General features: G+C 40.7%; 1 protein-coding gene across 13 annotated transcripts in view; it reads left to right on the top strand.

The window, feature by feature from the left end:
* Positions 1–14,408, top strand: part of PIEZO2 (piezo type mechanosensitive ion channel component 2) — a 309,728-nt gene that overhangs the window by 206,681 nt on the left and 88,639 nt on the right. For 9 of the 13 annotated variants that reach the window (XM_071804264.1, XM_071804261.1, XM_071804256.1 and 6 more), the window contains exons 9-13: positions 3,769–3,900; positions 5,744–5,782; positions 7,589–7,727; positions 8,123–8,262; positions 10,287–10,523. In XM_071804264.1, coding sequence (XP_071660365.1) covers positions 3,769–3,900; positions 5,744–5,782; positions 7,589–7,727; positions 8,123–8,262; positions 10,287–10,523 — 687 coding nt within the window. The remainder of the gene's footprint in view (positions 1–3,768; positions 3,901–5,743; positions 5,783–7,588; positions 7,728–8,122; positions 8,263–10,286; positions 10,524–14,408) is intronic. The other 4 variants (XM_071804257.1, XM_071804254.1, XM_071804259.1 and 1 more) reach the window with 2 other exon arrangements.

Genomic DNA, 14,408 nt, shown 5'->3' with positions numbered 1-14,408 from the left:
TCTAGCACTGAATACATGAATAGGGCCCATTCATTCTGTCCAGTGAGTGGTAAGGAACAGTACATAAGTCAACAAATTTACAGTACTTTAATGTAGAGTCCTCTTATAGAGTTATTAGAATTCTTTGAATTAAGAGTCCTTTGAGAGTTGCACAGATAGAGGAAGAACTGAAAGATTTAGAGAAGTCAAAGGGCTCTCACAAGTCATAGTCATATGACCAGTACTGTGTTTTTTGACTTCTTTTCCCCTTCTGAGAAAGAGAAAACAAGATTACCCAGCTTTCCCCATGGTCTCTTAGGCTAAAAATGTGATACTAAGATCATTGTCTACATCTTAAGTCTTTCGGTATTCTTTTGGTCACCCTGGTGCCAAACTAAATGCTGTTGATTAACAGTTATTTGTGCTCCACATTATTGTTAGATTCAAATGGCAGTGACAAGTATTTTAAGCACAGAGTCAGTTTATTTCTTCTTACACTTTGGCTAGGAATGCCCTTTTACAATCAAATATAAACACACAATTGTGTGTGAAATGTGCTACTGTTGCCTCTGAGAAGTAAAACTAAATTAATAACTGTTGTTTATCTAAATCAAGATTTAAAATATAGGACCTTACTTTTAGGGTTAGAATGGAGAGAGTTTCAAAACCATCTCTGCCCAGCATCCTGATTTATTCTTATTCTATTGCATCAGCTGATCTTACATAAGCAGCAAGAACACTTACCTCCATCCAGTTCCCATTAAAAGCCAAAAATGGGACCCTGCCTTTGAAACACCGCAAGTTCAAACAAAAACTAGCCTTTACGCCATGAGGTATGTCCTTATTGGCAGTAGAGTTTACATAAAACAGCAAGTACCAGGGCAGATGGATATTTGTGTTGCAAACCAAAAGTCTGCTTTTGTTTGCAACAAAACGTTTCCCTTCCAACCCAAACTATTCTATGATTCTATGATTAGTAAGACTTTATCTGAATCAGAAATACAAGTATCTGTTAAGTAGAAAGGACAAAATAGGAAAGAGAAAAATCTTAATTCCTTACAAACAGACCATCCATGTTGAAATAAAATATGACAATTAGTTGACTTGACTAGTTGTTTTGTAGTTAATAACAGTGTAAATTCAGAATAATGCTAATAAAGCTGGTGTGTAATCTATATTTTGGCTGTAGCTCAGCAAAGTTCCTGAGCCACCATTTAAGTCCTACTGAAGTTAGTAAGACTTTGCTCCAGGTTCCACAAGCACTTGTGTACTTCGCTGAACAGGGGTGGTTTTATGAAGCAAGACCTTAGAGCCATACAAATGAGGATTTTGCTGAATACTCTAAACAACTGATATCAATGGAGGTTGTGATGAGGGGAAGTAGAGTTTTGGTAGTTCTTTGAATTTGGTAATTCAAAGTTTGTTGAGCTTTGGTAAGTTCTACCACTTCGGTAAGTTCTAAAAAACACTTGAAGTCTTGGGAGGAGAGGAGAAACCAGGAAACTCAGGAAGCAGAGAGGGCAAATAGTATTGAAAATGAAAAGTAGGGTCAAAGTCTAAGGCTCAAAATGAGAAATTGGGCAAAGGCAGAGAGAGGAGTAACATCAGTAGTAGCAACTTCTCCCTGATGGTATCTTGAGGCCAGTGAGTCCTGCTGAGCAACACTATGCTGGAGGTGCTCACAGCTTTCACATGCCGCTTGCTGGCTCTAGAGCACCCCTTGCCTTCCTTTAGCATCACATGGTTGAGCTTCCTCCTCTCACTAGTATGAACAACAAGGTTTTGCTGCTTTGTGGCAGCTCAGCTGAGAAGTTAAAGATTGCAAGAGAAGGAGGGACAGTGCAAGAACAGGTCTGGAGGAGCCTGAAGAGAAGCTGTCACCTAGCATGGTTCTCCACATACCCAGGTTTCCTGCTTGTCATTGTGCTATAGTAACATCCATATTTGGTGTATTTGAGAGACCCCATTTCCCTGCTGGACCATGGAAATAAGAGAGTGTTAAGACCAGTGCGTTAGCAGTCCTCTGCCATTTAGTGGTAATAGTTCTTGTCACAGATAGAGAAATAGAGCATGTGGATCATACACACAGAGTCACAGAACAGTGCAGGTTGGAAGGGACCTCTGGAGACCATCTGATCCAACTTCTTGCGAGAGCAGGGCCTCAGATTAGGTTGTACAGGCCCAAGCCTTGGATGTTTCCAGCAAACGCAGCCAATGCCCATGAGTAATTGTTCTCGTGGTGAAATAACTTTTTTTTATATCCAGAAGGCATTTCCCTGAAGCAAATTATGGCCTTAGCCTCTTGACCTGTAACCAGGCCTTGCTGTGAGAAGAATACTTCTGTCTTCTCTAAAACTAAAATGTAGGTATTAGAAGGCTGAAAAAAAAACAGTTTCTGCATCCTTCAGCTTCTTCAGCCCTCTAATCATCTTGACAGTTTTCTGGTGGACCCTCTCCAGATTTTCTGTGTTTCTCTTGAACTGGGGGATGACAGAACTGTATTGCAGGTATGGCCTGACTCTTACCAGGTACGCAGAAATAATCACATCACTTGATCTGCTGGCAATGCTCTTAGTTGGAGTTTGCTGCTGGCTCATGTCCAACTTGCTGTGCACTAGGACCCCCTGGGCCCATTCCACAGAGCTGCTCCCTATGTGGTCTGTCCACAGCCTTCATTATTATGTGGGATTATTCCAGATGCAAGACTTTATATTGATCTTTGTAAACCTTGTGCGTTTTTTGTTGACCCATCTCTAGTCTGTCTCTGCATGGTGGCTTTTCCTTGTGGCACACCTACCTTAATTCCAGTTCAGTGTCATCCACAACCTTTGTGTGGGTGCATTTCATCCAGATAGTTTTGAAGATACCAAATAGTACCAGGCCTACTGTCAGTCCCTGAGGAACTCCACTCATGACTGACCACCATTTTGGTTTTGAGCCATTACCCCACTTTGAGCAAGACAGTCTAGCCAGTTCTCCACCCATCTTGTGGTCCACCTGCCCAGTCCATATTTTACCAGCTTGTCATCAAAGATGTTGTGGGACACTGTCAAACACCTTGCTAAAATCATGGCAGCTGACATCCATAGCTCTCTTTTCATCCACTGAACCAGTTTTGGCATAAAAAGCAATCAGATTACCATTGGTAAATCCATATTAGTTTTTTTCCAGTCATCTTGTCCTACATATGAGGATGAGCATGAGCATGCAGAGGTATTTTTTGCGGCTTGAGTTAGAAGCAAGACTAGATGAGCCTAGAGGGCTGACCAGCACTGACTACTCTCTTAGGTACTGAGGCATGGATGGATGAGTTAGGTTAGCCTTTAATGATAGATATGTATGCTCAAAAGGTTTTGGTCTTTTCAGTTCTTCAGTTGTTTAGTGAAGCAGAATTGGCTTTTCGCGTGTATAGGCAGATAAGAAGAGTGAATATTCTTTCAATACACTGCCTTGAAAATTAAACATCTGTATACTAACTTATGGTATTGAGGTAGGCAAGGCAGGTAAGGTGAGATGTGGATGTGGAGGTCTGTGTAATTCTCGAGTCTTGTAACTATCAGGAAGCATCTTGGCATTGGCAGACTAGCAGTTAAAGAAAAGCTCTGTCATCATTTCTGAAAATGTCATCTCAGTAAGAGTCATCTATCATAGATTGAGTGCATTAGACACTAAAAGATGTTTCAAATACATAGTTTGGAGAGGGAGCTTCAATTAGGGGAAAATTTAAATTCCTCTGGTAAGATTGTCTTTTAGAGAGCTGTAACTAGTCTTGTCATTTATATTGTTTAGCAGACGCCTGAAGAAGAGAAATCTGTTAGCAGGGAAGATGACAAAGAAATAGCCTGCAGCCCAGTTCCAATGACAGCTGAAAGAAGACGAAGTCTGTGGTATGCAAGCCACTATACAACTGATGAGAGAAAAGTAAGGAGCGGGAAGAGTCTCTGTATTAAATATATTTCAATCAGTCATTTTATCACAGTTACTTTGAAATTAAGGGAAGCAGCATTATATAGGTTGTAAGTAAGATCTTCACATGTGATTATATAAATCAGATATAATATCAAGGCTGTAGGGCAAAGTAGGAATATACTTTGTAAAAATTAATAAAAGAAGAGCCAGAGTAAGGAAATAAAAGAAGAGCATGCTCTATGCTTTTGACTTTTGCATTTAAGAGGTTTAGGGCCAGGCTTTTGGCATGAGGCTGTTATCTTTGTGCAAAACAGCTAGGAAGTCTGTCAGGAAGCTAAATCCTGAAGTAGAGATCTGATCTGACTTGTGCCTACTAATTAGCACTGTCATTGGTAAGGTGGGACTGCTGGCTAATCTTCCTCCAAAGATCACAGAATCACAGAATCACAGAATTGGCTAGGTTGGAAAAGACCTCAGAGATCATCAAGTCCAACCCTTGGTCCAACTTCAGCCCATTTACTAGATCATGGCACTAAGAGCCATGTCCAATCTCAGTTTAAAAACCTCCAGGGACGGTGAGTCCACCACCTCCCTAGGCAGGCCATTCCAATGCCTGATCACTCTTTCCGTAAAGAACTTCTTCCTAATATCCAGCCTAAACTTCCCCTGGCAGAGTTTAAGCCCATGTCCCCTTGTCCTATTGCTAACTGCCTGGGAGAAGAGACCAGTTCCCACCTGACTATAACTTCCCTTCAGGTAGTTATAGAGAGTGATGAGGTCACCTCTAAGCCTCCTCTTCTCCAGGCTGAACAACCCCAGCTCCCTCAGCCTCTCACCATAGGTCATGTGCTCAAGTCCCTTCACCAGTCTTGTTGCTCTTCTCTGGACCCGCTCCAGCACCTCAATATCTTTCCTGAACTGAGGGGCCCAGAACTGAACACAATACTCCAGGTGTGGCCTCACCAATGCAGAGTACAGGGGAAGGATCACTTCCCTTGTCCTGCTGACCACACTATTTTTGATACAGGCCAGGATACCATTGGCCTTCTTGGCCACCTGGGCACACTGTTGGCTCATGTTGAGCTTGCTGTCAATCAGTACCCCCAGGTCCCTTTCTGTCTGGCTGCTCTCCAGCCACTCTGTGCCCAGCCTGTAGCGCTGAAGGGGGTTGTTGTGGCCAAAGTGCAGGACCCGGCACTGATGCCCTTGTTGGATATCTATAGTGGGGCAGTTAAGACAGTTGGTGTAGAATCTCTGGGACAGGTCCAGCTTTCTACCATCTGTCCTCACCAGCTGCTGTGAAAAATTTCCAAATTTGCAGTAAAACTTGGGATATGCAAGCACACTGTTGAGCCACATATGCTCAAGCCCCAAGAACTCTGCCATGATAACAGTAATTGTTAAATGAGCTGGCAAATGAATGAAGTATCACATTTTGTATTAGAATAAGCATTTCATTTGGAGTATTTATATAATTACAGTAATTCTAATGATCATTTAAAAACTTAGTTTTTAAGCATTGGATCATTAGAAAGACATTAGAAAGCAGTTAATCAGTATAATACCATACTGATTAATTCTTTGATCGGTATCTAAAATTTACATGCAACATTCTAAGTTTTGGTTTGGAATTCACAGGAACATACAGTAAAGTTATGTCAATGCCGTGGCACACTAAATGTCATTTTGTGGACCATAGCGTACAAGTCTGCTGACTTTTTAAGAATTCTTCCTGAATTTCTTAGTGCAAATCTGCAAAAGTCAGCAAATATGCATGCATGTATTCAAAAAGTTAGACTTATTAATGCTTGAGCCTTGCTTCTTTAATAATTTGTCCTTGCATTGCTTTTTGCAGCTTCTGTCAATGACCCAAGATGAATACAAGCCATCGGATGTTAGTATACTACTAGTTTTTGTAATTTTGTAATTCTTCTTAATATGATTACACTGATATGTAGAGATAAAATCTTAGATGGCATTTTTTAAAACTACTTTATTTTGGTTAGCCTGCCATTTACCCTATAACCTTGATTATCCTAATCTTCCTTAATAATTATCCTATCTTCCTTAATAATTGCGCTGAGAAACCCCTGACTAGCCCTGAAATTGATCATTTGAAATTAAACTGCTTGTAGTAGTACCAACTGGCAAATGATCTTTGCTATTTCATTGGGTTTAAGTAAGATATCAAAATACGCTTTCTAATGCAAGCCATCTTTAAACTTGACTTAGCTTCTTTGCTGTATTATTTTCTTTCATTCGTGCTGAAATGCTGAGGTCCTTAAAGCATGACTGTCAACACATATGAGTTCAATTTACAGACTGCAGAAAATCCAAGTCTTTGTTTGAACAGGCAGCAAATGATTCGTTTGCCTTGACTGCTATAGACTCTACCAGGCTATGAAAGCAGAAACATCCCCTCTGTTCAACATACACAGAAGAATGGAGATGAAGATTAACTTTGAGAGGAGCTATAACCAAATCTATATGTGCTCCACAGCCTGTGCTTGGTGGAGCTGCTGAATATAACTGAACGTAACCCAGAATATCTGTGCGTAGTTTCAACAGGCAAAATACTCTTCGCAGGCTAAGTAGAAGTCACTTTTCAGCATGTACTGCCATCAGTAGCCCATTGCATGTGAATTTTTGCCAGTAGGAGAGATATTTATGATTGTGGTTACTAGAGCCCTAATCCAAACAAGCACAAGGGCTGAAATTTATTTCACAAAAATGAAACAATGAAAGAGTGTTGAATTAGTACTACCAAATAATAATTTCTATTTTATTTGTATTATTACTCACCAGTAATAATTTAAAATTGAAAGTAATTTATGATTATTATTTTTATAACTACTGAAAATAATGAGATGTGTACGTCTGAAAATGTTGACCTGTTAGTTTGCCTAAGAAGGAGGATGAATTTTTGGTTACAGCTTTAACTTAAATTCAGGAGATGCAATGATATTTTCCTAGCTTGGTTGTAAAAAGCCAATTTAATCTGGGAAAAGGCAGGATTCCTGAAAATGGGCTCGCTGAGTTACTCTTTCTGCACTGAACCATGCGGTCAGCCTTAGCTTTCCCCAGTTATGGATGTGTTAACTCAGTCCACCTCTATAATGTTTCTCCTTTCCATTTAGTTTCATAGGTAGGAGAGGCCAAGAGCGTGCAAATAGTAAATTACTAGGCTCAGCTGACTGCAGTGACTTAATTGTTTTTGCTTGTGTGTCCACACTTTTATTCCTTTTCTGGCTGCTTGTGAGTAAATCGAAGTGTTACCTGATACAATACGACATTCTGGGAATTAAAAAATAAAAACAACAATGAAAGCAAACAAACAACAACAAACCCACAAAAAAACTCCCCCCAAATCTTAGAATTTTAAAATTTTAAAGGAAAATATTTGTAAAAATTAAAAAGTGCAGCAGCATTTTGCTGTTTGCTATAGAACTTCTTCGCTGAAACCAACTTGCAATTCTATTGATATTGCATAAAAAGCTAACAACAATTTTTTGAAGATGTTATGTGCTACTTTTGCATGGAACGTGACTGCAATATATTAATTTATTTGGAAGGAAGTAACTGCAGTTGCTTGTTAAGCTCCTTTAACACTCACGATCTAGTGCTAGCAAAACACAGAAGTAGGAATCTCATTCTCCTAAGAGCCACCCTAAATGCAGTGCCTGCTCCTTTGTTGTGCCAGGTGCTGCTGGTGACCGTGAACGGGAACCCTGCTGACTATCACACCATCCACCCCACACTGCCATTGGAGAACGGTCCGGCCAAAGCAGACATGTACTCAACACCCCAGTACAAATGGGAGCCATCCAATGACATGTCAGGTAGTGAATTGCCTGGGAATTGCCCTTTAAGTTTCATATTTCTTCATATTCTCTGTCTCCGTTCCCTACCTCTAGCATTTATTTTCATTTTGGTAAGATCTTTGGTCTGTTGAAGTGAAATAATTCCATTGCTATGGCTGACCACATAGGAATTTTGTAAAAGGGGCTGCAGGCATACACTATCCAAAATACCTTGCCAACCAACACAGTGACTATGGGGTTTGTGTTGTTTACTGTGCTCAAATGTAATTTTTCTTTGTCTCCCATCTTGAGCTTGCTGATTGCTGTAGAAGTAGCCGTCAGAATGATTACAACTTAAATAATTCCAGGAGAGAGTGTATATACTGCTCTTAGGCCAGTATGAATTGCAAAGAAGAATTTCTTTTTCTACTTAGAAAAGGAAGAGGAGGAAGAGGAGGAGGAGGAAGAGGAAGTTGCTCAGGAGGAGAAAGAAAATGTTAAATTACATGCCCTGGTTTCTGTGTTCCAATTTATCATGAAACAAAGTTACATTTGTGCTCTGATAGCTATGATGGTAAGTATTGGCAACAACAAAAAAATGCTGTTAATTTTACAAATCAATGTGGCTTCTTAATGTTTTCCTGAAAATAATCTCATCAGTTGGTTTTCAGTAAGTGTTTGCATCCGGGTTGGAAAATATCAATATGGTGTCTGCATAGTTTTGGGTCCATTTTAGGTTATTAATGCATAATTCCTAGGCCTGTTATAGACCTATAAATAGGGCAATGTGTGGGGTTCTGGATAAAGCATCACATTTCCTGGACAGGGAGCCCTGGATTTTGTTTGTTGAATGTTAGAAAACCAATGCGGCTCACTTTTCTGGTGATTCCGAAGCTTCTGGATAAGCTGGCTTGTCATGCATTTGTTCCACTCAGATATTTGCCTACAAGCATTTCATAATGATACAGTAAATTTGAAACATATAGTTCCTATTTCAGGTTGAAACATGCATCCAGTTACTGCCTAAGAAAAGATCTGTAAATCTTGATTTCCTATATTGACATAGAAAGGAAAATAGAGCTTCATGCCAAGCAAGATTTTGCTCTTGTTTTACTTACTGCCCTTATTTCTCTTTCTCATGTCGTTGCTTGCTTTTAAGCCCACTTGATGCAAATATCTTGAGCTGCTCTGGAGCAAGTTTTCAGCATAATGGTTAGATGTCTCTCTGTATTCCCAATGTAGGCTTTGGTTTTACTGTTTTGGAAAGGTTTCAACTGTGATGAAATTAACCATAAAGCTTCTTGGCCCAATTTTGCATTAAAAATGGTAAAACAAATTAGCTTGGCTGCTTCTTGTTTGCATAAAGTTTCAAACTTTATTTACTGTCCTTTAACAGGAAATGTTTCTCAACTAAATAAAGCAGACTTCTTGTGCAGAATTTGGGTCTGGCTTAATGGATTCTGAGACATTAACAAGTAGTTGTTTTCCTATTGACACAATGCTTCTTTTCCCTACTTTTTAAACTTACATGCTTTATACGATCTGTATTTTCTTTTTCAATTCGTTGCTAGGGTCATATCTGAATATCAAAGGAGAAGATATATTTAGATAGCTTTCTCGTAGTTTAATATTTGGACACTACTAGCTTTTTTTCTTAGTGATAAATCTATATTTTATATGACCCACATTTTTTAATGGTGTGATGCAAGTTCCACTTGAACCGTTGCCAAAGACAGCTCAGTGTAAGTTATTTTCTTATATGGGGACAGAGAAGTAGTATATTAGTTTTTTTCACATGCCCTTAAAATACATCATTGCCAAAGGAGCTGAGCGAAACTGAACTATTCTTAATCTTTCATATTTTCCATTGAAATTAAAAAGGAATCTAAAATGTTTTATTGTCAATTATTCCACAGTTATATCAGCAAATTTAGTCTTAAATCAATAACCCAATGTTAATAAAAACCACTTAAAACCTCAGTGCTTTTCCCCAAACATTTAGTAGAGCAGTTTTCAGTGACTGATTTCTGCAAGCTGTAGAAAACATTTTAGACTTGTGAATATTTCAGGTAATCTAACCTGGTTAGTGTAGAATAAATGTTCTTCAAGTTGGGTGTATGCGTACCATATCTTTCCATTTAAAATTGATTCCACAAGAGCCAGAAAAGGATGGAGTCAGTCTAGTTTTGTAAGTCTGTCAAAGGTTTTGAATGTAGTAGCTATTGAATATGTTTTGCTTTTCCTACTCTGGATTCTTTGCTGCTAGTTTTGCAAGAAGATCTGCTGTGCGTGAAGGTTAGTCTGTATTTTCCATCTCATTCAGTTTAATGTAATGGGAAGCAATGAGTCTGCTTGCAAACCTTACCAGGGTGCAACTAATGCACAACACAGGGTTTGTCCTCAGCTGTGGACTTCAGAATGCACTTTTGGCATGTTCTCCAAGGAGTAACTGGCCCAGTAGCTGATTAATATGGGTCAGAGTCTCATGACAATGAAAATGTGCACAAAGTAGAGAAGCATAAGTTAAGTAGCAATATGCGTCATTGTTGTTCCTGAATATATCTGTGAACATTTTTTCCTCTTTCCTCCTTCCACAAGGCATGGAGTATAACGTATCACAGCTGGTTGACTTTTGTGTTACTGATCTGGTCCTGCACATTGTGGATGATTCGGGACCGAAGGAAATACGCCATGATCAGTTCACCATTCATGGTTTTCTATGGAAATTTACTGCTAACGTTGCAGTATATATGGAGTATTGGGCTCAAGAATGATGAGCTTCCTCAAGTACCCGGTTTTTTAGAAAGAAAGGAACCTGGGGAGTTGGCATCAAAGGTACGTGTTACAAAGAGCTGAGATGTATTTCTTAAACCACAAAATACATTGTGATAAAAAGTGTGGATCTCATGGCATTTCTTTAAGAGTGAATCCTCAATATTCAGTATAGCCGTATTCAGTAGCAGATCTACAGTATGTCATTAAAAAACAGTGTTTAGAAAGTTGCTGCTTGCTTTTTAAGCTAATAACAAAACAAATGTTTCAGACACCTTTGTAGATTTTCATTCTAATTCTTCAGAAAATTCTTAGAGGATGGAAATTGCTCACTTGTTTGGTTTTATAAACTGGATGCAAAACTTGATGTGATTTGAGTTGTTAGCTTAATACCCATGGGATGCCAGGTCTGTGTTTGAATATGATGGCAACTGGAACTGTGGTGTCATTGCAATTACCAGTACTACTCATCCCCTTGTGATTTGGCACAGGCAGCAGTACATAGCTGTGATTGAGCTTTAATTCTTTATCCTTACACCTGAAACAGCATGAGTTGGAATCTATTTCAGGTCAGAAACAAGAGAGTTTGTTGACCTCAGTGTATGATAGATTTTTTCTTTGATATCTTGAAAGCACTACAGAATGCATTTTGTTTGGCAAATTTGCTTCTAGGGAAGGGAATGAGCATAGATAGTAAATTGTTTCCTAGAGCACCCAAGAGGGGCATGTCAGAGAGTGCATCTAGTTGGCACTGCTCCCCTTGCGCTAAGTGAAATACTTCCCTTGTGACTTCTAATTACCATTTAAGGTGATTCTGCAAGTGATTTTCCTTGTTGGCAGTGCCCTTTGGACAACCATTTCTGGGACTTTAATGCATCTGAAAATCAGTGAGTGCTGTATTATTTCTCTCTTACAGGTAGGGCTAGTTTAGTAAGAGAGCTAAAACTCAAGGGGTTCTTCAAGAACAGCTTCTCTCAATGACTTTATAAATCTCTAAGGAGTTTTAACTGTCTGGATACGTCAATCTCTTTGTCATTGTTTCTTATTAGCTATATCATCAAATAGCTTACCTAAAACTAGCTGGTGTCGAAACAGAAAACTGTTGTGTCTGTATGATGATTTGGCTACACCCATAAAACTAACAGAAGGTGTCTAGTGGGTTTTTTAGGCTGAATATAATGCACTATGTAAATTTCATGGAATCACAGAATGGTTGAGGTTGAAAGAGACTTTTGGAGGTCACCTGATCCAACTTCCCTACTCAAACACAGACATTAGAGCTGATTGCCCAGGACCATATCCAGATGGCTTTTGAATATCCACAAGAATGGAGACTTCACAACTTCCCTGGACAACCTATGCCAGTGCTCAGTCACCCTCACAGTAATAAAGTGTTTCCTAATGTCCAGAGGGAACCTCCTGTGTTTCAGTTTGCACTCATTGCCTCTGGTCCTGTCACTGAGCACCACTGAGAAGAGCCTCCCTCCATTTTCTTTCCACCCTCTCTTCAGGTATTTAAAGACACTGGATGAGATTCTCCCCGAGCCTTCTCCAGGCTGAACAGTCCCAGCTCTCTCAGCCTTTCCTCACAGGCGAGATGCTGAAGTTCCTTCATTTCTGTGGCCATTCAGCTGGACTCTTGCCAGTACATCCATGTCTTTCTTGTATGGGGGTGCCAGAATGAGACATGGCACTTGAATTGTGGCCTCAACAGTGCTCAGTAGAGGGTAATGATCACCTCCCTCAACCTGCTGGCAACACTGCTCCTAATGCATCCCAGGATACTATTACCCTTCTTTGCTGAAAGGTTGCATTGCTGGCTCGTGTTCTACTTGGTGTCCACCAGGACCCCTAGGCCTTTACTGCCAAACTATTCTCCATCTGATTGGGCCTCGATATATAATGATGCATGAACTGGTTGTTCATCTCCAGGTTCAGGACTTTGCACTTTCCTTTGTTGAACTCCATGATGTTGCTGTCAGCCCATTTCTCCAGCCTGTCGAGGTCCCTCTGGATGGCAGCACAGCCATCCAGTGTAAGAGCCACTCCTCCCGCATTTATGTCATCAACAAGCTTGGTGAGGGTACACTCTGCCCCATCATCCAGATCATTAATTAAGATATCGAACATGACAAGATCCAGTAGTGGCCCCTGGGGTACACCACTAGTCACTCACCTCCAACTAGACTTTATGCCACTGATCACCATCCTCTGAGTTCAGCTGTTCAGCCAGTTTTCAATCCACCTCACTGTCTGCTCATCCAGCCCATACTTCTTGCCTATGATGATCTTATGGGAAACAGTGTCAAAAACCTTACTGCAGTCTAGGTAAACAATATTCAATGCTTTCCCCTCATCTACCAAGTCCTTTCATTGTAGAAGTTTATCAAGTTGGTCAAACATGACTTCCCCTTGGTGAATCCATGCTGACTATTCCCGATAATTCTCTTGTCCCTCATGTGCTTGGAAATGGTTTCCAGGATTAGCCGCTCTATCACCTTTAGAATCACAGAATCATAGAACAGTTTAGGTTGGAAGGGACTTTTAAAGATCATCCAGTCCAACCCTCCTGCCATAGACAGGGACATCCTTCACTAGATCAGATTGCTCAAAACCCCATCCAAACTGTCCTTGGACGCTTCCAATTATGGGGCATCCACAGCTTCTCTGGGCAACCTGTTTCAGTGTTCTACCACCCCCACCTTCCCAGAGGTTGAGGTAAGGTTGACCATCCTGTATCATGTATCCGCCATCTTGCCCTGCTTGAAGGTAGGAGTGACGTTTGTTTTCCTCCAGTCTTCCAGCACTTCTCCCAGTCACCACAATCAATCAAAGATTATTGACGGTAGCTTCTACAATGACATCAGCCAGCTCCCTCAGCACTCCTGGGTACTTCTTGTCAGGACCTATGGACTTATGTATGCTCGGTTTGCATAAGTATTCCATGACCTGATCCTCTTCCACCAAGAGTGTGCATTCCTTGATTCAGACATTCCCCGCAGACCTGAAGGCTCGTCTTGCTAGCAAAGACTGAGGCAAAGAAGGCATTTGGTACCTCAGCCTTTTCCATGTCCTGTGTCACCAGGGCCCTTTCCCCACTCAGCAGTGGGCCCACATTTCCCCCTTCCTTTTTTTGCTTATGTACTTATAAAAGGTCTTCTTGCTGCTCTTGACATGCCTCGCCAGACTCAACGTCAGGCCTTGGCTTTTCTAACCGCATCTTTGCATGCTCAGCCAGGGCCTACATCCCTCCCAGGTTACCTGGCTCATCATCCATCCCCAGGCAGAACCCATGCATGCCAGCTGTGCTCTCATGCAAATCACAACTCCAGCTCCTCATCTCCTTGGCCCATGCTTCCTAAAGAGCCTCTAGCTCTCCATTGCACCTACGCAAGTCATCACACCCTGTCTCTGTGACGCCAACAAGATCACAGTCATGTGCAGATGTCTCTAATTCCTTGTGTTTATTCCCCATGCTGTAGTGTACAAGCACTTCAGGGAGGCGCCTAGCATGCTGATTTCCCAGAAAGTATCTGGAAGGTTTCCCTTTAATGATGCCTTGAAAGCGTTTCCTTGTTTACATACAAATGCTTGAGGTGACCCCATGTAAGCCCTGTTTTGTTGATTAGGTGCACCTGTCAGCCCTGTCCCTCACTCCCCCTCAAGGCTGCTAGTAACTCTGTCCCTCCTCATTATTCCTAGTTTAAAGCCCTTAGAACAGGGGTGTCAAACTCATTTTCACCATATAGTACTATAGCACTATTAACTACTCCTACATTTATACAGTCCTAAAATTACATTCAGCCTTTTGAAGGCAACTGTGAGGCTGATGTGGCCTCTGGTGAAAATGAGTTGACACCCGTGCCGTAGGATACAGGTTGAATTTAAATAAAGATTGGATACTGTGTTGTGCAAAGAAAGGAGAACAGAAAGCAAAGTACTGTAATT

Source organism: Patagioenas fasciata, chromosome 2 (genome assembly GCF_037038585.1).
Source record: "Patagioenas fasciata isolate bPatFas1 chromosome 2, bPatFas1.hap1, whole genome shotgun sequence".
NCBI lineage: Eukaryota > Metazoa > Chordata > Aves > Columbiformes > Columbidae > Patagioenas > Patagioenas fasciata.
Note: the sequence above shows the minus strand (reverse complement) of the source record. Positions and strands in the feature narration are given on the sequence as shown.